We start from the raw sequence: 22,498 nt of genomic DNA on the forward strand, positions 1-22,498 counted from the left end.
TTTTTTCATTTCTGGAAGCTTCTACATAGTGTACAACTTATATAGTTTGAAAAAAATAAACCTTATAAAATGTGATTATGAAATGATTGGGAATTCCAGGACAGCCAAGGCTACAACAGAAGATCCTACCTCAAAACAAAAACAAAATATGGTTGAATTTCACCAGTCTAGAATACAAACAAACACATTGTGTTTGGTTGTGTTTTTTAAAAAACTACATGTATTTATCGTGTGCAGTATGCTTTAGAATGTACTTTTGTGCGTATATATACGTGCACACATATTTATTTTTTGTCTCATTGATTCTAACAAATGTGTAATTTTTCTTCTGGTGGTTTTAAGTTTTCAATTTATTTAATCCCAACTAGCATTTATTAATTATACAAATTAACACGATTCATTATATTTCTATATATTCAGGTATCATGAATTGATCGTATCTGTAGTGGGCTACTAAAATACAGTTATAACATCTTAGGAAAGCATTCCTAAGAAGACTTTAATTGTTAAAACTATATTGGGTAAAAACTGGTCTCTGGACCAGCCATAAATTCCTATACAATGTGACCCTGACCTCAAGGTTTATGAGAGCTGCCTGGCCACTTAACTGCTACCTCTCTGATTCTGTAAACAATGGTTGCTTGCTGCAGATGTCCAGCGCTGCCTTTGTGTATACATCACAATTGTTACCCTTTTCTTTAACACACCAAACAAACTAAGGGTGAAGGTGGCTTCCTGCTACTCTGGTTGAGACAGTCTCGCTGGTGGTGAATAAAGATCCCATTTGACTCTCCAGGCATCTTGGGAGTTTTTCTCTTAGGTACCCTTCTTCTCTCCACCCAACCCAACCCTAGTAATCCAGAACCAGGAACATATCCTTGTTGTTTTCACATATAAAAGGAACATGTGATACTTATTATGTCTTTATGTAGTTGGCTTATTTCACTTAACATGATCCCATCCAGTTCTATATGGCACAACTATATTTTCTTTATGGTTGACCGATAATACATTGCATGCATGTGTGTGTGGGGGGGGGGGGGGGGGATGCGCGCACACGCACTTTATCTACTCATCTGTGAGTGGTAACTTGAGCTCATTCCAAATCTTGGCTTTGGTTTATGATGCTATCATTACAAGTGTCTCTTTTCTATATTCTGGTCTCATTTATACCCAGGAAAGTGACAGAACAATAAAATGGTTGTTCATCATTTTAGGTTTGTTTTGTTGTTTTTAGGGAAATATCTGTATTATTTCCCAGAGTAGCTATATAAACTTACATTCCACCAACAGTGTCTAAGGGTCCATTTTCTTCAAACCATTGGTAGCATTTTAATATTTTTCTACTTTAAAAACTACCATTTTAACTGAAGCTGTTGGGAGCGGATAAAAAGAACTTGTCCTAAGTACAGCCATTTTGACTTCAGACTCCAAATTACCAAAGCTGACCATCTCTAGTATCCCAAAACATACCTGTCATCAACCCCCTCTTTAAGCAACAAGTTTCTCAAAGCATACTACCTATTCCTAGCCACAGAAAGAACAGATGAATTTGATTAGTTGAGCAAATATACACATTCGATGTCAGCTGACTTCGGAAAGCCCCTCATCCCCAAGTTCTGATTGGTAAAAATTGTAATTGTAACTTGACCCAGGTGCTTGTGGCATTTATGCTTGTAAACACTGCTTCAGCCCTGCTTGGAGCAGCCAGGAGAGTCCTGAGTCCTTGTCTGATGGACCTGATCTATCAGTGACTCTGCTTGTAAGGTGAGAATAAGAAAAGATTTTGCTATTTTATGAGCCACTGGTGTTTCCTCTGCCAGTCCTCTCGGGTGCACAATGGACACAGTGTAACAAAAGTAAGACAGCAACTCATTTGCTTTGATTTACACTTGCCTGATGACTAATGACGCTGGGTGTTCTTTTGAATGTTTAGATCTTTCTATTCAGTTCTAACAATCTTTTGATCTAGTCATTAGGTGTTCCTATGTATAGTAGCTGTGGCACTTTGAATAAGAACAGTCCCCAAAGACTCATGTTTGAATGTTTAGTCACCAGGGAGGGAAACACTTTGAAAGGATTAGAAGCATTAGGAGGTGTGGCCTTGTTGGAAGGAGTATGTCACTGGGGGTGGGCTTTGTTGTTTCAAAAGCCCATGCTAGGCCCAGTCAGTCAGTCAGTCAGCCTACCTGCCCCGCCCCACCCTCTCTATCTTCCCCTCCCTCCCTCCCTCCTTCCCTCCTTCCCTTCTTCCCTGCAGATCAGGCTGTAGCTCTTTTTTGGGAGGCGGGGGGAAATGTTCCAGACAGGGTTTCTCTGTGTAGCCTTGGGTGTCCTGAACTCCTTGGTAGACTAGCTGGCCTCAAACTCACATAGATCTGCCTGCCTCTGCTTCCCCAAGTGCTGGGATTAAAGTATGTCACCGCCTCGGCTCAGGATACAGCTCTTAGCTACCAAGCCTTCAAAGCCTGCCACCATGCTCCCTGCTTCTGAAACTGTAAGCCAGCACCAATTAAATGCTTTCCTTTATAAGAGTTGCTGTGGTCTGGTTGTCTCTTCACAGCAATAAAAGAGTGACTAAGACAAAACCGTATTATTAACATATAGGAATAATTTTACTTCATTTTTGTCTTTTAGTTCTTCTCTAACTGTACTATCTAAAATTTCTAGTAATCTTTTGCATTCCTGCAGTAAAACAAATATCCTTGTCTTGTTTCTGATCTTAGGGGAAACACTTTCTGTTTTTTCCCATTGTACTTGTTAGTTCTTGTCAACTTGACACCTAGACATATCTGGGAAGAGGAAGAGTGAGTTGAGGAACTGCCTGCTTCAGACTGTCTTGTGGGCATGTCTGTGGAGCATTTTCTTGATTCATGATTTATGTGAGACCCAGGAGGAGATGCCACCCATAGGTAGATGGTCCTGGGTTATATAAGAAAACAAGCTGAGCTGGGCAGTGGTAGCACAGAACTTTAATCCCAGCACTTGGGAGTCAGAGGCAGGCAAATCTCTGAGTTCAAAGCCAGCCTGGTCCAGGGCAGCCAAAGCTATACAGAGAAACTCTGCCTGTCTCTGTCTCTCTCACAAATACACATGCATGCATGTATGCACACATGCCAAAGAAAAAAATAAAGGAAAAAAGTAAACAAGCTGAGGTTGTGGATAGGTAACTTAGCAGCTAAAAGTACTTGTTTTCTCAGAGGTCCTGGGCTCAGTTCTTAGCACCTACGATAGCACACAATCATCTGTAACTTCATTTCTAGGGGATTCAATGCCTTCTTCTGGCCTCTGTAGATACTGCACACACAAGATACACAACATACATGCAGAGGGAAGACCCATACACATGAAATAAAAATATATCACTCTTGAAAGTAAGCTAGTAAGCAGTGTTCCTCTGTGTTTCCAGCATCAAGTTCCTGCCTTGGCTTCCATCAATGGTAAGCTATAACTGGTAAGCCAAATAAACCCCTAAATCCTCCAAGTTGCTTTTGGTAGGTGTTTTATCACAGCAACAGAGAAGCAAATTAGAACAGAAGTGGGTTCAGAGAGTAGGACATTGTTATGAGAGATCTGACCATGTTTGGGAGAGGACTGTTGCCAATTTTGGAACTTAGGCCTAGAAACCCATTAAATACTTGGATCTTAGTGAGCTGTTGATATGGAAGCTCAGAAGGTTAAGAATACTAAGAGAAATGTAGGTAGTGGTTTATGAAATTTCAGAGGTAAATTTGAGTGTCACTCAAAGACTCTATGGAGGCCATCTTTGTGATATATTTGAATTAAGAATGTGTTTTTTGGTCAGCTGAGACTAAAGAACCTGCTGTGTTTAGCAGATCAGAACCACTGAGGTGAAACCTTTACTGGGAGCACTGATAGTAGTTAGCTGAAGCTGAATAATCAGTTGTTATTAATGAGAGACCAACATCACTGAGGCAAGTCTTCTGAAGCTGTGGTCCAGAGTTAGAGGCCCAGGCTGCATCTTAAGCTGGCAGCTGAACAGTCTCCCATATTTTACTGGCTTTGGTAGAAGGAGAGTTGTAGGAATGAAGGGGACATGGAGACCACCTGAGGCTTGGAACTGTGCACTCAGGAAGGTGTCGCCCAGTTAGATGGTGACCCCAGCATATTGGAGATGTCAGAACCGTGGGATATCACCAAGGATAGCACCAGAGCAGCGTGTTGTTTCAATGGCAGAGCGTGAGAGGTGGAACTACCCAGATCGTAGACACTGAGCTATTTACACGGGATTTTGTTTTTGCTTTGATCTGATTATAACTGTATCCTAGTTTTTCACTTTAAAAATAAAGTATGTAATTTCTTTTAGATTTTACAGAAGCCAACAGCTAAGAGACTTTGAATTTTAAAGAGAACTTAAATTGTTAAAATTTAAGAACTTTTAAAGTTATACTGTGTTTTATATTGTGATATTACTACTAACGAGATCCTGAGGACAAGGAAAAGTTATTAATAGTGATGTGTTTTTCTCTTAAAGAGGCTAACACAAACCACAGACCTGGAAAAGAAGAACCTAGAATCAGGACTTGCTTCCATCAGACTGACCTGTGAGCATGAGTGCAGAACATTTTCTAGATTAGTGTTTGATGAAGGAGGGAACTGCTGCCCTGGGCAGGTGGTAATGTGTTGTATAAAAAAGCAAGCTGAGGAGGCTGGAGAGATGGCTCAGATGGCTCAGTAGTTAAGAGCACTGGCTGCTCTTCCAGAGATCCTGAGTTCAATTCCCAGCAACTGCCTGGCATCTCACAACCATGCATAATGGGATCTGATGCCCTCTTCTGGCCTGTAGGCATTCATGTAGACAGTGTCCTCATATATATTAAATAAATAAAGATGATAGGTAGACAGCTTAGATAGATGATAGATAGATAAATAGATAGATAGATAGATCAGTCTTTTAAAAGCAAGCTGAATAAGCCATAGAAGCAAGCAAGTAAATATTCTGTGGTTACTTTCTCAAGCTCTTGCCTTGAGTTTCTACTTTGACTTCCTTTGATGATGAGCTACAACTTATAAGTCAAACGCGCGCGCGCGCGCGCACATACACACACACACACACCCCCCCACCAAGCTGCTTTCGGTCAGTATTTTATTATAACAATAGAGAAGCAAACTAGAACTCGTGTTGTATGATGCTTCCTATAAGTTAGTTATACACAAGTTTTAACGAGTATAAATCTTTTATACCTAATTTGTATAAATTTTTTGTAGTTTTTAATTATAAAGTAATATTGAATCATCAAAATTTTTGCATTTATTGAGAAAATAAGCTTTTTTATCCTACACTGTACTTACAGGGATATATTACACTTATTATTTGCAATATGTTGAGCTATCTTTACCTCCCTGAAATCATGATCATGGTTTATGATCTTTTCTGACAGACTGTTGAATCCAGTTTATTAGTATTCTGCTAGGGATCTCTACACGGATGTTCACTATGATATTAGTCTGATTGTCTTCTGTCACTGTAGGGTTTTGAAAATAAAGCAATGCTACTCATACAGAATAAGTTTGGAAAATTTCCCTTTCAGTTCTATAGAAAAGCTTGAGAAACACTTGCGTTGGTTAGTTTTTCTTTTAAATTTTTAAAATTTTATAATATTCAGTATGAAGCCATCTAGCTCATGGAGATATTTACTGATTCAATTCCATTGCTTGCTATTGGTCTATTTCATTTTTTAAAAATATCTTCGTAATGGTAAGATGGCTCAGCAGGTAAAGGCATCTCCAAGCCTGAGAATTTGAGTTCAATCCTGAGCCCCACAAAGTAGAAAAGAATCTACTCCCACAAGTTGTCCTTTGAACTCCACAAGTGTGGCTAGGCACCATTACCTAAATGAGTCTCTGGTATGGGCTGCTCCATTAGTGGTGAGAAGTCTGAAATATCTGTCTACCAGCTACATGTATGAGTTCAAAGGCTTCATGGAGAACCATAGCACCAACTGTGTGACACTTACACCTAGTCTTATCAGCAGAGTGTATAATACAGAGTACAGGAACAACTAATGAAGTTTACCTACACAGTACGCAGTGTGTTGAACCATGTAGTGCTATTCTTAATGCTGCTTTTGCAGGTGTGTCCAAGAGCAGAACCCCAGACCCACCCAACATCCCAAGCTGTGTGTGCTTAACGACGGAGGCAGCTTGAGATCTTTTTCCCTCAACTCTTGTTACTTACAGTGCCCACCACAGATCAAGGTGAGATATGGGGAGTGGGGTGCAGCTGAGGCTAAATAAAACAATCATCTCAGCTGAGGTGCTCAAAGGAACAAGAGCAGAATATGGCTGGTGCCAAAGTTCTCTGAACTTTAGCTTGTACACCTGGAGGAGAAGAGGCTGCCATCTATGGAATCAAAATGATACAGACTGAGACTTCTGTGAGTGGTGGATCAGTGAAATATCAGAGTTCTTTTTTAGGTCTTGTTATTGACAAACACCCATGCAAGACAGTGAGAGAAGGGGGACAGGAATCCTACATCTGACAGGCTCTATCCTAGGTCTCAGAGGTCACCCTCTGCTCCCCTCTATATTGTAATACCCTTTCCCCACAAGGTGGCAGTGTCCATGGTTCTATGTGAGTTATTACAGGGCAATGAGGCATGATATATGAGGCAGCCACAAGTTGAGAAGAGCCAGTGCAAGGGAAAGTCTGTGGGGGTCCTAGAGGTCGGAATACACTGGAGTTTCTGCCCCTAGAGTAGTCCAAATTCAGAAAATAGGTCCTTTCTCAAGATAGCTGTGGAACTGGGAGAATACGTGACAGAATATTTTGGCTATGCTGCAACTAGTCCAGTTCTCTAGATTTTTACAAAGCCTCTGTTTTTCCTACTACTAAATTTCAGCATTCTTCCATGGCCACTCACCTCCACATGCAACTATCCACCTGTTGTTCTGCTGCTTCAGTGTGGTGGAGCAAGTGAGTGCTGGGGGTTTCTACTCAGTCATCTTGCCCTCCAAAATAATTTAAAATGCCACCTTGTTTTGACTCAAATCTAATGCTCCTAAGGCTAAAGGTGTAATTCCGTGGTAGGACGCTTGTCTAACTTACGCAGGGCTTGATTGATGTTCAGTTGCTGGTACCACAAGACAACAAATCTAATGTCCTTATTACACATGAAAAATAGTTGTATCTTCTCAAGTCTTTAATAACCTCAACATTGGAAATGTTCCTTTAGAAAGGGAAATTTTTCATGCTTCGCATTCCAAATACATAGCACAGTTCTGGTACTGGGGACTCTTGATAAATATTTCATACTAAGACCACCATATCACCTAATAAACTAAGAAAATCTAAGTTGTTCAGCCCACACACTAGGTTGATGTGAGCAATTCAGTGAGCGGATGTGGGATTACATTTGCTCAGGCAACATTAAAAAGCAGGAGTACAGACTAGATATGTAAAATATATGGAGACAAAATCTCTTTTATGAGGAAGAAATTTCTCTGTGGTCCAGAGCCATATAGAAAAGGAAAGGCCCATGTTTAAAGCATGTAAGTTGAAGGACACATGCTATCCTCTGGACAAGGTCTGATCAAACAAAATGTTTTTAAAGTTTTTTTCCCAAATACTAGTAGGTGGCAAACAGGCCTCATTTCCTACAGTCACACACACACACACACACACACACACACTTTTTTTTTTTTTTTGAGACAAGGTCTCATGTATCCCAGACTAGCCTCAAACATGTTAGGCAACTGATATACTACCAACGAGCTACAGACTCAGTCTCCAATTTTTCTAATCTTAAATCTTCACAGCATTGTTGAGTTACTTAAAAGAGAAACTATGGAATTAGCATGAATGTGGTATATATACATACATGCAGGTAAAACATTCATACATTAAATCTTTTAAAATAACTTTTCTTTTCTCTCCATTAAAGCAAGGAAAAGCACACACTCTATGGATGAGCAAGACACACTTACCTCTACAAGCTGCGATTTGTCATAATCTTTACGATGGCGGTAGATGCACTGACTAAGAAGGGAATACAATCTCTCAAGTTGATCAACTGTCAAGTTGTTGCTTTTATCTACCAACAAATCAAGCAACTTCTGGGTGTGGGGGAGAAGTGAAAGAAAGAAGATAAGGTGTAGTTGATATCATTGGTCAAACTGAAACTCTTACATTCAGATTCCTAGACAACAGGCATCAAAAGACATAAAGTGACACCTGTGCTTAGAAGATTCTAGACTTAACTCTACTAACTAATTTCAAATACTCAAAATACACTTAGCTCCTAGGTAGGAGAAGTCCTGAGACAGTTATCCCTAGGTTAAAGTAACAATTACCAAAACTAGTTTCATCAAACTGCTTTACAAACATCCAAATATTATTCCAGTCATTAAAAATGGACTGTGATGAGCTGAGCATACCTTCAGTCTCTCGTGATCAACTACCACAGGTGGCACAGGCTCAGATGGCTCTTCTGGAACCAGTTCGAGGTTTGTTGTTTTTGCCTGCTCTAAAATTAATTTACGGTATTTCTTTACTTTAGAAGCACCTACAATTGAGGAAGGAAAAAAATGTACTATAGTCAATAACAGCATAAGAAAATCATTACTAAGGAAATATAAATTCTTTTGCCCGTAACAAATATTTTTTGGAGTAAATAACAATGTATCTTTAAAAAGTAATAGTTTATTTTGGGATGCTTCCCTTTTTTTTTTTTTTAAGTAAGAATAAGTAATCCAAATTAAAGAGAATTAAACCATAAAAGTATGAAAGCAAAGTAATACTGAAATATCATGAAATACATATATCCATGAAAAAGAAATAGAAAAAACACCTGACTCTAAGCTAAGATATGGCTCAGTAACATATTTGCTCTGCAAGCATAAGGACCTGATCTTAGATTCCCAATACTTCAGCTACAAAGCTTATGACTACATGTACTCTACAGCAGTGCTGTGAGAGATGGCTTTAGGAACAGTGAGACTTTCTGGCTACAAGTTCACCTCTAGTTCAGTGAGAAACCCTATCTTTAGGGAGTAAGGTAGAGAGTGGCAGGTCAAGATGCCTGTTGTCTTCCTCTGGCCTCTGAGCATGGCCATGGGTGTGAGTGTCTGCACCTACAACACAGACAGTATACATACACACATAAAAAAAATACAGAGAGAGAGAGACAGACAGACAAGACTTTGAATAATATGTCTCATATCTCTATTTCTTAATTCTACCACACAGCTTAGAAAACTGGCGAGATTAAAAAAATTCAACATGAGCCAGGTGGTGGTGGTGCATGCTTTTAATCCCAGCACTCGGGAGACAGAGGCAGGTGGGTCGCTGTGAGTTCAAGGCCAGCCTGGTCTACAAAGTGAGTCCAGGACAGCCAAGGCTACACAGAGAAACCCTGTCTCGAAAAACCAAAAATCAATCAATCAATCAATCAATCAACACGGCATAAGGTACTCCACACAATTTCAAGACATCCTAGTACAGGAAGAGAACCTGTTCAGGTAATACACATATTTCACAGAGCAGACCTCCAACTCATCCCATCCCACCGTGCAGTAAAGAATAATGGTGGGGACAGATGAGCCAGATAACCATTACTTCCCTCTTCTGCTTCTTCTTAAGCAGCTCATACAGTCATGAAAAGGGAGGGCTTGCAGAAGGCTCTGCTGCCCTAAGAGCAAGGTAAGTCAACATGAGTCCTGCATGCAGTCATGAAAAGGGAGGGCCTGCAGAAGGCTCTGCTGCCCTAAGAGCAAGGTAAGTCAACATGAGTCCTGCATGCAGTCATGAAAAGGGAGGGCTTGCAGAAGGCTCTGCTGCCCTAAGAGCAAGGTAAGTCAACGTGAGTCCCGCGTCCTTTCCACTGCTGCCATACAAATCAACGACTTAACTGGATCTGAGACTCAGTCGAACAATGACCACTGACAGAAAATACACTGCAACACGTTAGTAACCAGAAGAGGCAGCTACTTATTACTAATTGCAGCAACAACATGTTCTAAAGTTTAGTTTACAAAATTAAAAAAAAAAAACCAGGCACAGGGAATTAACTCAAAGTTGCACAATTACATGAACAAGAGAATGGCCTAGTCTCAGTTGGTATAACTTTCTAATATATTAGACTACTCTGCTAGCCACATCTCTGCCTGCTGGAATTCCGTCATCTTTCCACATGTAAAGTGACATGGCTCATGACTGCAAAGCTTTTAGAATAAGAGTGACAATGAGACAGGTGAAAGAAGAGTAAAAGGCCAAGAAAGCAGAGCATTCTGGACCATGAAACCCTCTGGAACTTTCAGTAAAATTGTGTGTGTGTGTGTGTGTGTGTGTGTGTGTGTGTATGTGTGTGTGTGTGTGTGTGTTTACAGTTAACTATGGAATAGGTTAGAAAATGTTAAAGGCCTGTAATTGCTACTAGAAACCAGACAGTATATCCGATAAGTTAACTCTGGCATTTAAACCTTCAGAAAAAACATGTTTTAAAACTTTAGCTCTACCTTCTTTATCCACGTCTGTGTCTTTGGCCTCCACATCAGGACCAGACCCGACCTTCGCACCACTGCTACACTGCAGGGCTTCTAGTTTCTCAGCATCATCTCCACGGTTTTCATTTGAAGTTTCTGGTTTGTCTTTTAGCTGTTCCTCCAAAGGAATATTTTGTTCAGAATTAGATTTTTCTCCAGCACCAGGGACAGGAACTATTTCAGGACCTTTGCCATTCTGACACTCCAGAACAGGAATTCCATCAAAACTGTCAGTGGAGGCTTCGCCATTCAGACAGTTGCCTTTAAGGAAGGACTCTTTCCTAGATGTCTGCTCAGGATTGAGGGAACCGCTGCTGTGGACGAGCAGAGACTCATTTGAACTTTCCTCTTCAGTCGATGCAAAGTTCTCTTTGGTGCCTGCTCCACTACTCAGCCTCTGAGCCGGGTCCATATCCATAATGTCACATGAAGATTCGTCGTTGGTCATAGATAAGTCTCCAGTCTCTTCTCCATTTTCCTCATGGCAATCAGTGCTTACCTCAAACTCTCCATTCTCCAGCAGCTTCCTGTCCTCTGTATGGTCATAGTCTGCAAACTTGGTGTCCTCCTCATCTTTCTTTAAATTATTGACTTTCCTTTTCTTAATAATTCCTTTACCCCACTGTGATCGCCGCCTTGATTTTCTTCGAACTCGAACTGTTTTATAAAGGGGGAGGCATGTAGAATTTAGATTGGAATGTCTATTTTACATTATAGTAGACCCCCCCCCCGCCCCCCCATGAACCCATACTGGTCAAAATACAAACAAAAACTCTTGGCACTTAATATCCATGCTGACTAATTATCACAACCTGTAAGTAAAATGAAGTTAAGATGAACTTGGAAGAATGCAAACTTTTAAAACTTTACTTACTGTATGAGTTTGCTTGGCTTTAACCTTTTCTACTACAGAATCTACTTTATAGCCATTTCTAACTTTCAATACTCAGGAACTAACCATATAATCCAGTTAGAGAATTATCATATTACCAAGCTACATAGAAAGTTTGGGGCCAAAGTCTTGGATTTTCACCAGAAAGGTAGGTGTGTTGTCAGCAAGAGCATGTAAAGACAGCACCTCAACTATGGCGGAAACAACAAAGACAGAAAACCCTTAAGCTAACATTACAAGACACAATAGTTACAGATATCCCCACAGACAGACAGACAGACAGACAGACATCTGTTGTCCCTCCTTAAAGAAAAAGGTATTACCTATAGGATGAATGCTCATGAATAGAACAATTTAGTTAGCAAACTGTTAGCCATTTCTTCTAATACAAATGGTTTACCCAATAGAGTCAACTTATTGCAAAGGTCTCTCCAAATATGTAGAATAATGAAGCTCTCTGCTATTAAGGCAACAACATCAACAAAATATCAAAGATAACCATTTAGTCAGTTATTTGAAAAAGGAGACCGATAAAGGCTGTATGGTCTTCGGTGACAGAAATGATCATGAGCTCTTTGAGTAGATAGTTGGGCTTCCGGGTGAGAAGATGGAGCCAGGGGTTTTGATCTCCTTTATATGTATCAGAGGTAGCTGATGAAGCAGTTTGACTCCACTGGGAAGTGCAGCCCTTTAATATAAGCTGATATTCTATCAACAGTATATAGTGGGTTTATACTGTATATACTTTAAGCATTTAAACCCTTTCTAAGAGTAAGTATGAATAAATTTATTATTCCTTACTTAGCAACTATCATTCCAAAATTCAATTCACTTAGTCACTTGGCTCAAATTTACTTTTTCTTCAAAATTCAATGATTTAAAATTTTCTTTTCATGCTTTCTTCTCTATTTCTATTTTAAAATTTACAGTTATAGGTTAATTAGCACAAGGAGGAAATTTTCAATATTAATCTAATATTAAAAGCTGATACATAAGCTTAGGTGACAGACATCTACAACAAGCTCATTAGCTAAAACTAATACAGTCCACATTAGAGTGAAAGAGAGACGGCCATCTTGCTCCAAAGATGTAAAGCTTTCACTATGTGAACAGCTAATTCTCAACATTGACTACTCTCATTTTCAGTCATGAAACCAAAAATTATGAATTCTTACTCTACTTTTTTAGCCATGAAACACCAGAGCAAGAAAAGCCCGACCTCTGTTCAATCCAGAGTTAGCTCGATTCTTTGTATGTATCACACTACGTGACGGCCAGAAGCTCACTGAGACGAGTATCCTCCTTATTCCTTCATACTGGTTAGTGAGAGAGAGTGTGCAGCCCGACTCCAAAAACAAGCTGGGCAGCACAAACTAGAGTCCATGGATAGGGTCGGGAGGAGGGGCTTGGACTCACAGTTGGTAGAAAGGGTGGCTAGATGTAGGAGGAGTTGCGGGACAGGGATTAATATTTTCAAAGTTCACTGTATGGAATTCTCAAAGAATTAGTAAAAATATCACTGAGAAAAGAGACCATGTTCCCATTCTTTGGAAACTAGACAATGTAGCTCTTCCTTATATCATTACATCTAATAGCAGGATCTTAGAAAATTGATCACATAAGTACCATGAACATGGGACTGTTAGTTTGGGTGGATGCTTCTTTTCAGTATGGAGCCTGGGGTAGTTGTACGTGAGTATGTGGACCAAATCCTTAACATACCAATTCCTTTATTTACCTAGGTCATCCTATTGAAACACCCGTTTAGGAACACAACTTTTAAAGTCAATATTTATTGTACCACCAAGACTGTTTCCAAAGCCAAGACCCTAGAAAAGCAACTGTTCCTTTGGGACATTAGAGTCAAGATTTGAGTGTGTTATTATAAAACTGACAAATGCTGTGTTACATGTGCCATCTACTGGTAAAACTAAATCCCACTACAGATTTTTAAAATATTTTTAATATTTAAAGAATTTAAACCTCTTTTTTAAAAAATTGGTGTCTTAAAGAATGTATTTGCATTCCCCGCCCTGCCCCCTTGTGTGTGTGTGTGTGTGTGTGTGTGTGTGTGAGAGAGAGAGAGAGAGAGAGAGAGAGAGAGAGAGAGAGAGAGAGAGAGAGAGAGAGAGGGGGAATATGTGCACCATGGACACACATGCCATAGAATGCATGTCAAAGGACAACTTTCTCTCCTTGTTTCCTATGGGTTGTGGGAATTACATTCTGGTTATCAGCTACCCAAAAAGTACCACTGTCTGCTGAGCCATCTTGCCTGCCCTAGTGATTATTCAATGTATTCTCATTAGTAGGCATTAGTATCAAATTCAGAGACTATAAAGGATTTCAAAGTGGAAATGAGAGTACAATATTACATAATGGGACACAATCTGAGATACAACTAGGCCAATAACCTTTATTGCCTTCAGAGCAACTAAATGCATCATTCAATCCTTTTTCAAGCCTGTTCCATATGAATGCTACTTACCCAAAATGGTCAAGGTTTCTTGTGGTTTGTTTGTTTGTTTGTTGTTTTGTTTTTAAGTAGGAATATAGCTCTCAGAGCTAAGAGAAGTATCTTTGTGCAGCCAATGGCTAACACAGAAATTGACAGCTCATCCAAGTACAGAGACTCAGTATCAGTGGAGTGCTCGGCCACAAATGGGACATCTGTGTCACATTCCCTACTTCCTCACCCGCCTCCAGCCCATGCCCTCAGCTCAGGGACCATTGCAGAAAAGAAGGTGGAAAAGCCAGAGGGCAGGAAGATCAGAGCAAAACAATGTCTTCTGGACATTCCGGGGCCACTGCACTCATGAACTCAAGGTGGCTGTGTAACAGTAGCACAGAGGCAGGAGGGGCTCAAGAGCCCCACCCCTAACTGAGGAGCTATTGACAGTTGTCCTCTGGAAGAGAAGGAGTCAAATTTTTTAAGGGTGTAGCCACTGATGGGTTCCTCTGTGCTCCAGTGACTAGTCCCACGCCCAGAACAAACGGCCTTTGTGAGTTATTTTTTAAAAAGAGAACAGTTGGGAGAGATTGGGAGTAAGGAATGGATCTGGAAGGAATTAAGAGGAGAAATGGGGTAAATATGGCAGATTATATTGTGTGAAGCTCTTCAAGAATTAATAAAAAATATTTTATTGTTTAAAATTGGATATTATTCATTCCTTCAAATTCACTATCATTTGGTAAAGAGCATACTATGGCCAACTTTGTTGGCAGAGCAGTATCATCATCACAGTTAGATCAGAAAAACAGCAGTTATCTTTAATGAAACATGAAGCCCACATCAAGAAGATATTAGGTTCATTATTACTTGTCTTTTGGAAATATAACAGACCAACAAGAATAAGTTTTTATGAAGATCTAGAAACTAAATTTTCCTTGCCAATACATCAAACAAAGTTAAGATAAGTTAGGCTGCTCAGATTTATCAAACTCAGCAAAAATATTCCCTTTAAGAACCAAACTTTCACCAGGCGCAGTGGCACACACCTTTAATCCCAGCACTCAGGAGGCAGAGGCAGGTGGATCTCTGTGAGTTCAAAGCCAGCCTGGTCTACTAAGCAAGTCCAGGACAGCCAGGGCTACAAGAGAAACCCTGTCTCAAAAAAGGAAAAACAAAACAAAAAGCAAGAACCAAACTTCCTATAGCCAAACCATGCGTTTCCACGTCATACTCATTGCACTTCTCACTATAAAGAGAATACCCTGTATATTACACAAGGAGTGGGGAATAAGGACCAGATGGACCAAAAAACAAACAAACAAATAAATAAATATTTTAAAAAGTATCTGTTGCCTCCATCTCTACCCAAAAAGCAGTGTTGGGCACAAAAATGTTTCAAGTGTTTCAGTTATTTAAAAAAAAAAAAAAAAAAGTAGCACTAAGTATAAAGAGCTGTGGACAAAAGTCTGTGTTGTTCATGGGCCTAACCTATCAAGTGTCAGCTGTAGGCATTATTGGGCAACACGCTCACAAATACTCACACGCACACTTATTTGCAGAGTTGTGCCAGGCATCCATTGGGTTTCTCTGTTTGTGCCGAAACGCCTCCTCCACTCTAGTCTCTGTCTTGCGGGCACTAGCGCCATGAGGAGTTATTTGTTCTGCTGTCACTGATAAGCCTGCAAGCAGCAGATAAGCACTACCTAGTTAGATGGTCCCAGCTGCACAAACCAATACAGTTAGAAAAGTCTGAAATATAAATCTGAGTTTTAAAGTCATTAATTAAACCTGAGCAGTTTGTAATTCTGGTGAAATGAGTGTCTTTTGTTTTAAGATGAGAAAGTAACTTGATATAAAATCATAAAAATGAAAATACCTAGTAGGCCATTCTTATCCTTAATGCCCAAATGAGTCCTGTTTTCACTCATTTTAATTCCAAGCGGTATATTTCATGATATGACCGTGGGATAATAAGGCTGTGTCAAGACTAAAAGTCATGATTTCTGCTATCCTAGACTGTACAGTAAGTGTACAGCATCACTAAACTATACTTCTATGAAGAGGTCCAAACTAGCTTGCTGCCTATCACAGACACCACAGTGCCCTGTTTCCTTCCCTGGTACCATCTTCCTAAGAGTAGCGATTCTATCTCAATTTTCTTCAATAGAACCTTGCTTTCTACGTGAACTTTAAATGTTTCTCACAGCTATCCATTAACTTAGCTTCTTATTCTAATCTACAAGAAGTGTCCTTTTATGTATGGTTTTTAAATGATGTTATATAATAATTGTTACATCTCTTTAATCCAAAGATCTCTTGCCTTACTAGGCATATTTCTACCTGCCTACTTGAAATCTCCAAAAAAGCATCCTAAAAATAGGTCAAATTAAAGATAACTGGTTCATCTTTATACACACAAACAAACCCAAACAGTTTATCTTCTGTATTTTGACTAGCAGAATTGGTATCTGCTCATTCATTCAAACAGAAATATTCTTTCCCTTCAAAGCACCCTATATAAAACTAGGGATATAACTCAGGCTGGCAGAGTGTTTGCCTAGTGTGTACAAAGTCCTGGATTTGATCCCCAACATTAGGTATGGTAGCACAGTTCTGTAATCCCAGCTTTCAGGAGGGAGGGAGGGAGGGAAGGAGGGACGGATGGAGAGGGGGAGGGGGGAAGAAGAAGAAGAAGAAAAAGGAGGAGGAAGAGGAGGCCAAAAAATTCCACAAAATGTTTTCTATATATGCATCACTCATATGCTAATCTTGTTTAGCTCCATTCTTCATTAATTAAAATGTGCATTATTTCACCTTTTCCCCTTGCAGTCTTACTAAGATAGTTTATATATCATAAAAAATCACCCATTTTAAGCATAAAATTAAATGTTTTTAGCAAATGTACATATTTGTAGCCACTCACAGAAATCTAATTGGAGATGCCTGTCCAGGCAGCCATTGCTATATGTTCATCTCAACATACATGCCATTTTACAGGAGAGGACCACATTCAGTAGATGAGCTTTCATTACTGCCTTACTTCACAGAGCACTGTTTTTGAAGTCCTGTGTCATTTTATGGCAGTACTTTGCTGAGTAATATGACTATGGATGCACTATGCTTTGTTACTCATTAACCAGTTAACAGACATTTGTGTTATTTCCTGTTCTTATTTATTATAAATAACACCCTTATGACTATTCATGTACATGTTTCATGTGAGCACATATTGATTTTTCTTGGATAGATTCCAAGGAAGAGAACTACTAGATAAAGCAGCAACTCTATGCTTGCCTCTGTGGAAACCGAAACATTGTTTTCCATACTGGCTCTCACAGCTTTTAACTCAATAATCTCTCATTTTCCCTAAAACACTGAGAACATGTTGTTTCTTGCTGCTAAAGTGATCCAGCCAATTCATTCCACTGCTTAAAATTCTTCAGTGGGATCTACTGCCACTGCCATTTCTCTCCTCCTACTTAAGTTCCTCAAGGACACAGCTGTACATCCAATAAACAAGCCATATGCTCATTTTGTGTCTCTAATTAAAAATATATACATAAATGTTAACAGACTGGGGAAAATATTTGTAAAATAAAGGCTTTAAGTATTGGTATTAGATGTGAAATGATGAAAACTACAATCTCTTCAGCTGTAAGTGCAGCTATAATATGTAAATCATTTGAGAAAAGAGATCACTGGTCAATAAAGCTGTACATCTGCAAAGAAATCTTACTGAGAAACACTTTATTTCTCTAACATGCACCACTGCACTCAAACTTTCACAGGTAAAGTTTTGAAATATCCTTGAAATTTACATGACCTATTGTCAGTATTAAAAACTAATAAATACAAAGAATACTTTCTGGTGTTTTTCCTGTGCCACAGGAAGATGAATATAATGAACAGAGACAGCTTCAGTTATAAGTCCATTTCTCTAACTTACCTCTTTTTATTCTTGCTTCCTTAATTTCCTCACAGAGCTTATTAAACTCTGGATCCAGTTCGGCTGCAATGATAGCATGTGCAGTGTCTTTCAGGGTACAAGCTCTGTGTCTAATAATTTTGTCTGTTAAAAAAAGTTGGCATAAATTTATTTTAGATACAAATGGAATAAAATTAATGCAGGATACTTTAAAAGAAAAGTTTAAAAAGACATAGACAATTAAATTATAAAAACATTTTTAGGAAAGAAAAGATTCATATTTATATTCTGTCTTTCTCCCTCTCTCCCTCTTCCTCTCTCTCTCTCTCCCTCTTTCTCTCTCCCCCTCTCTGTCTCAGTTTTTGAAGACAGGGTTTCTCTATATAGACTTGGCTGTCCTGGACTCCCTTTGTACACAGGCTGGCCTTGAGCTCAACAGTGATCCGCCTGCCTCTGCCTCCTGAGCACTTGGATTACAGGAGTGCACTACCATGCCTGGCAGAAAAGATTCTCCTAAGGGGTAGGTAAAAATATAAGCTACTCTATCAAAATAGCCTGGAAAGCTGAACATTTATAACCCCAAATACTAACTCCATTAAATCATTACCCCAAATAAGGTTTTGCTTTTAATTTCTAAAAATTAAACAACATACAATTTTCAATAAAAACTTTAAAGAATTAGGATATTCAATGTGTGCCCCAGAGTTTCTACAGACAAATATGAGGAACTCAGGGGGCCAGTGAGCCAGCTCAGTGGGCAAAGCATTTGCTGTGCAAGCTTAGCGACCTGACTTCTATCCTTGGAACCCAGAAGAGACTTAACTCCACAAAGTGGTTCTCGACCCCACACTTACCATAGGATGTGCATGCATACACACACACACACACACACACACACACACACACACACACACACACACACACACACACACACCTCAGCTGGAGAAGTGGCTCAGCAGATAAGAGTGCTTGCTGCTGCTGTTCCAGAGCACCAGAGTTCAGTCCGCAGCACCCATTCCCAGTGGTTTGCAACCTCCTGTAACTCTAGGCGCAGAGAATGTGAACTCTCCTCTGGCCTCTTCAGGCACACGTACACACATGCACATACCCACAAAGGTACACACGCATGCACATACATTGCTTAATCTTTAAAATAAATATTTCATACCTAAAAAGCCTTCTCCCTCAAAACAAAACAAACTAGCACAACAAAAAAACAAAGCACCAGTCCTGTCGAACAACTAGAAAGAAATTCAGCAGGGGTTGGGTATTGTGGCAGGTTTCAATGAGTCCTGAGAAGCTTCTCTAAAGTGCCACTGATGGAGGAGGAGAACCACTGCAGGTACAGGTCTCATGTCCAAAAGCCAGGAGAGGTCCTGAGATTGAAATGTTATCTGATGAGAGAACTCAACAGCTGAGATGAAAACAAATACCAGACCTTCTCCAAAGAGTACAGACCTCCTACAATTACTGAAAGGTCACTGAGAAGCTGTGAACAAGGAAGTACCTTACTCAAACTTCCATCATTAAAAACTGACTCTGGTTGATATCTAGAGACTGGATTGAGAGGGATGAGGATACCACTCAGAAAAGGCATCACAAGCTTCCTCTCGACATGACAGAAGACCGTGACTTGAGCTGGGGTGATGGTTGTGATGAGGAAGAAAGAGGACAGACCTGAAATGAGCTCTCAACTATAGGTGAGGGGGTTTGATAAGTATTAAAGATGATTCTCTAGCTTCTTGTACCCAAAAGGGGGAAAGGAGGGAGGGAAGTACTACTTAAAAAGGCATATGCACAAAACCATGGGATGGATACGGGAAGAAAGAAGGGAAAAGTTAGAGACTACTTTTAGTGCCTTTAGCTTTAGGCACTATTGTTTTAAGATGCTTGAGAGATACCCTGATAGACATATATAAGCACAGGCTAGACAATTCTCTGTATGACCAAAGAACCACAGTGATTTCTGTGACCTGCACTTGTTATATTTTCTGTCTTTTTTTCAAAAAGATTTATATATCTTTACATATATGTATATACGCGCACATGTACAGGTGCCATGAAGAGAGTGTCAGATCCCCCCACACCTTGAGTTGCAGACAGTTATGAGCCATCCAATATGAATGCTAAGAACCAAAGCCAGATCCTTTACAGGAGTAATTCTCCTGCCTCATCCTTGCAAGTATATCCAACTCTGTCTTTAACTCATATGTCTTTTGTTCTTAAATGGGGTATTTACTATCTATTAAATTCTAAAATATGGTTTAATATCTTGCATATAAGTTTAAGCTCTTACATTTTGGTATATGATCCACTGAGTCAACTTCAGAGATAGATAGATAGATAGATAGATAGATAGATAGATAGATAGATAGATAGATATAGAGATAGAGATCAGGGAATTTTGATTGCATATTGATACCTAATCGTTCCAGCACTATTTATTGAAAAGATTCTATTTACTCTAGTTTCTCTACTGAATCTATTCGGAACCTCTGTCAAAAAGAAATTGACTTTCTGTATTATGTCAAAATTCTGCTCAAATTCCATTCTGTTTATTCCAGGACAAAAACTTGTCTATCAGTTTTTATGCCAACACCATGCAGTCTATATTACTGTTACTTGTAAGTCTTGAAATAAGGTGGTATTAAGTCCTCTCTGTGTTTTCCAACATTATTTTGATAATATTTACATATGCACTTTAGAATTTGTTGGCTACTGCTTATCAAATGGCTTCTGGTGGCCAGGTGTGGTGGCTCACATCTACAGTCCCTGCATGTGGAAGGTTGAGACAGGAGAACTGCCACAGTTCAAGGCCAGCCTGGAATTAAGAGACTTTGTTTCAAAAAACTATAAAGAGGGAAGGCTTAGAACACTAACAACCAAATTTTGCTCCAAATGACTCCTGGTGTTTTAGTCCAGTGATACTGAAACTATAATTTGATTCAGATTTAAAAACTTGGATTTAAAAATTTTACAGTGCTGAGTGTTCTAATCCATAAACACAATGTATACCTTCATTTATTTAGGGCAAGAATTTTCTCAGCCATTTTTTATGCTTTTCAATGCATGTATTTTATTTCTTTTGTCAGATTTCTTCCTATTTCACGGTTTTTGGGGCTTTTTGTTTTGTTTTGATATTTTGAGATAGAACCCTATCTCTGTGTAGCCTTGGCTGTACACCAGATTGGCCTAGAACTTATAGAAATCCGCCTGCCTCTGCCTCCCAAGTGCTGGGATTAAAGGTGTATGCCACCACTGCCCAGCTTCTATTTCATGGTTTTTGATGCTAGAATTTGATTAACTATTTCTCTTTTTAGATTTAATCATCTGATGTGTATGAGTGGTTTTGCCTGCATGTTTGTTTGCATACCATACTCATGTCTGGTGCCTAAGGAGTTCAGAAGAGGACATCAGAAATGGAGTAGATATGATCCAACATACATTATTCATGTCTGAAATTGTCAAAGAATAAGTAGAAATATTCTAAAAAGTAAATAAATAAAAGTGATAAAGCTCTAGACAGTTGGGATTGTGTTATATGTAACTGTGTTACAAGGTGAACCGCATCTCCTCAAAATGTATATATCGAAGTGTGAACCCCTAGTACTTCAGAATATGAGTGTATTTGGAAACAAGCCATTCTAAAGAGGTAACTAAGGTAAAAAGAGAATGGGCTCTAATCCAAAGTGCCTGGTGCCCTTTAAGAGAAAATCTGGCTACACTAGGAGTGCACAGAGACAGAGAAAAGGCAGCAGGAGAAGCCATGAAGTAAACCATGGAGAGCAGTCTAGGGAGGAACCAAACCTACTGACTCACTTGGACTAATTCAACTCCAGCACTATCAGGAAAACCTTTTGTTGTTCAGGCCACTTGGGCTTTCTTCTTTGGTATGCTGGTCCTAACAGAGAATACCATGACATACAGACTAACATTTGCCATACAAGAGTTCTATTACTGATCTATCATAACACTAACACAGGTTACACACCTCTGTCTCAAGGGGTAGGAGTACCCTGCTCAGTAATTAGAACACGATAGTCAGAAGCACTAACAGAAATAAATACACGTGAGTTTGGTTAAGTCTGAAATTCATGAGTACACCATGACAAATAAAGTTGGAAATGACTACAGATGGCTCCAAAAAATGAGTGACTCTGAGGACTCTGATACCATACAATTGGTACAAAATGTTAGAATTCTGTGAAGACTGTTAAGATTAAGGGTGACATTTCAGCAAAACTGGTCAAATGATGACAAATCTAAGAATTAGTTGTCCTAGAGGTAAGGGAAGAATATGTTACAAGACCAACAATGCAGAGTAGTCAAACTTAACTCATCTTGTACCTATCCCTAAGATAATAATTACAGTCAAATGGCTGGTTCTGGTTACATTCAGAAACTACAAGTTAAGTTTCTCACCACTTCACATTTAATTTCTACCACATTATTCTTATGCATGATAATCTGGTAAACATGTAGTCACGTATGACTTCCAAAGACTTTTACTTTCCCTGTATAAGCAGTTCCCTCATGTCCCCAATGTCCATGTGTAAACATTTAAATACTCATGGGTTGTAAAAGCAATACAAAATTCAGGCAATTTCTACTTGCTGCACAAAAGACCCTGTGGTTATTTTCCAGGTGCATACATAACAAGTGACTCTGCTTCTAAGAGGAAAAAAAAAAGCTCTCTGGTTGGCTAAAGATATAAGAGGGGTGGAGT

General features: G+C 39.3%; 1 protein-coding gene across 7 annotated transcripts in view; it reads right to left on the reverse strand.

Annotated features, from left to right (window-relative positions):
• The window catches only part of ATAD2B (ATPase family AAA domain containing 2B), a 140,564-nt gene that overhangs the window by 4,481 nt on the left and 113,585 nt on the right, over positions 1–22,498 (reverse strand). For 4 of the 7 annotated variants that reach the window (XM_084791892.1, XM_084791890.1, XM_084791887.1 and 1 more), the window contains 5 exons: positions 17,794–17,916; positions 15,389–15,526; positions 10,477–11,160; positions 8,398–8,525; positions 7,948–8,076 (listed from right to left, as the gene is read on the reverse strand). In XM_084791892.1, coding sequence (XP_084648018.1) covers positions 7,948–8,076; positions 8,398–8,525; positions 10,477–11,160; positions 15,389–15,526; positions 17,794–17,916 — 1,202 coding nt within the window. The remainder of the gene's footprint in view (positions 1–7,947; positions 8,077–8,397; positions 8,526–10,476; positions 11,161–15,388; positions 15,527–17,793; positions 17,917–22,498) is intronic. The other 3 variants (XM_084791889.1, XM_084791888.1, XM_084791891.1) reach the window with 3 other exon arrangements.

Source organism: Acomys minous (assembly GCF_964271855.1).
Source record: "Acomys minous genome assembly, chromosome: 8".
NCBI classification, from domain to species: domain Eukaryota; kingdom Metazoa; phylum Chordata; class Mammalia; order Rodentia; family Muridae; genus Acomys; species Acomys minous.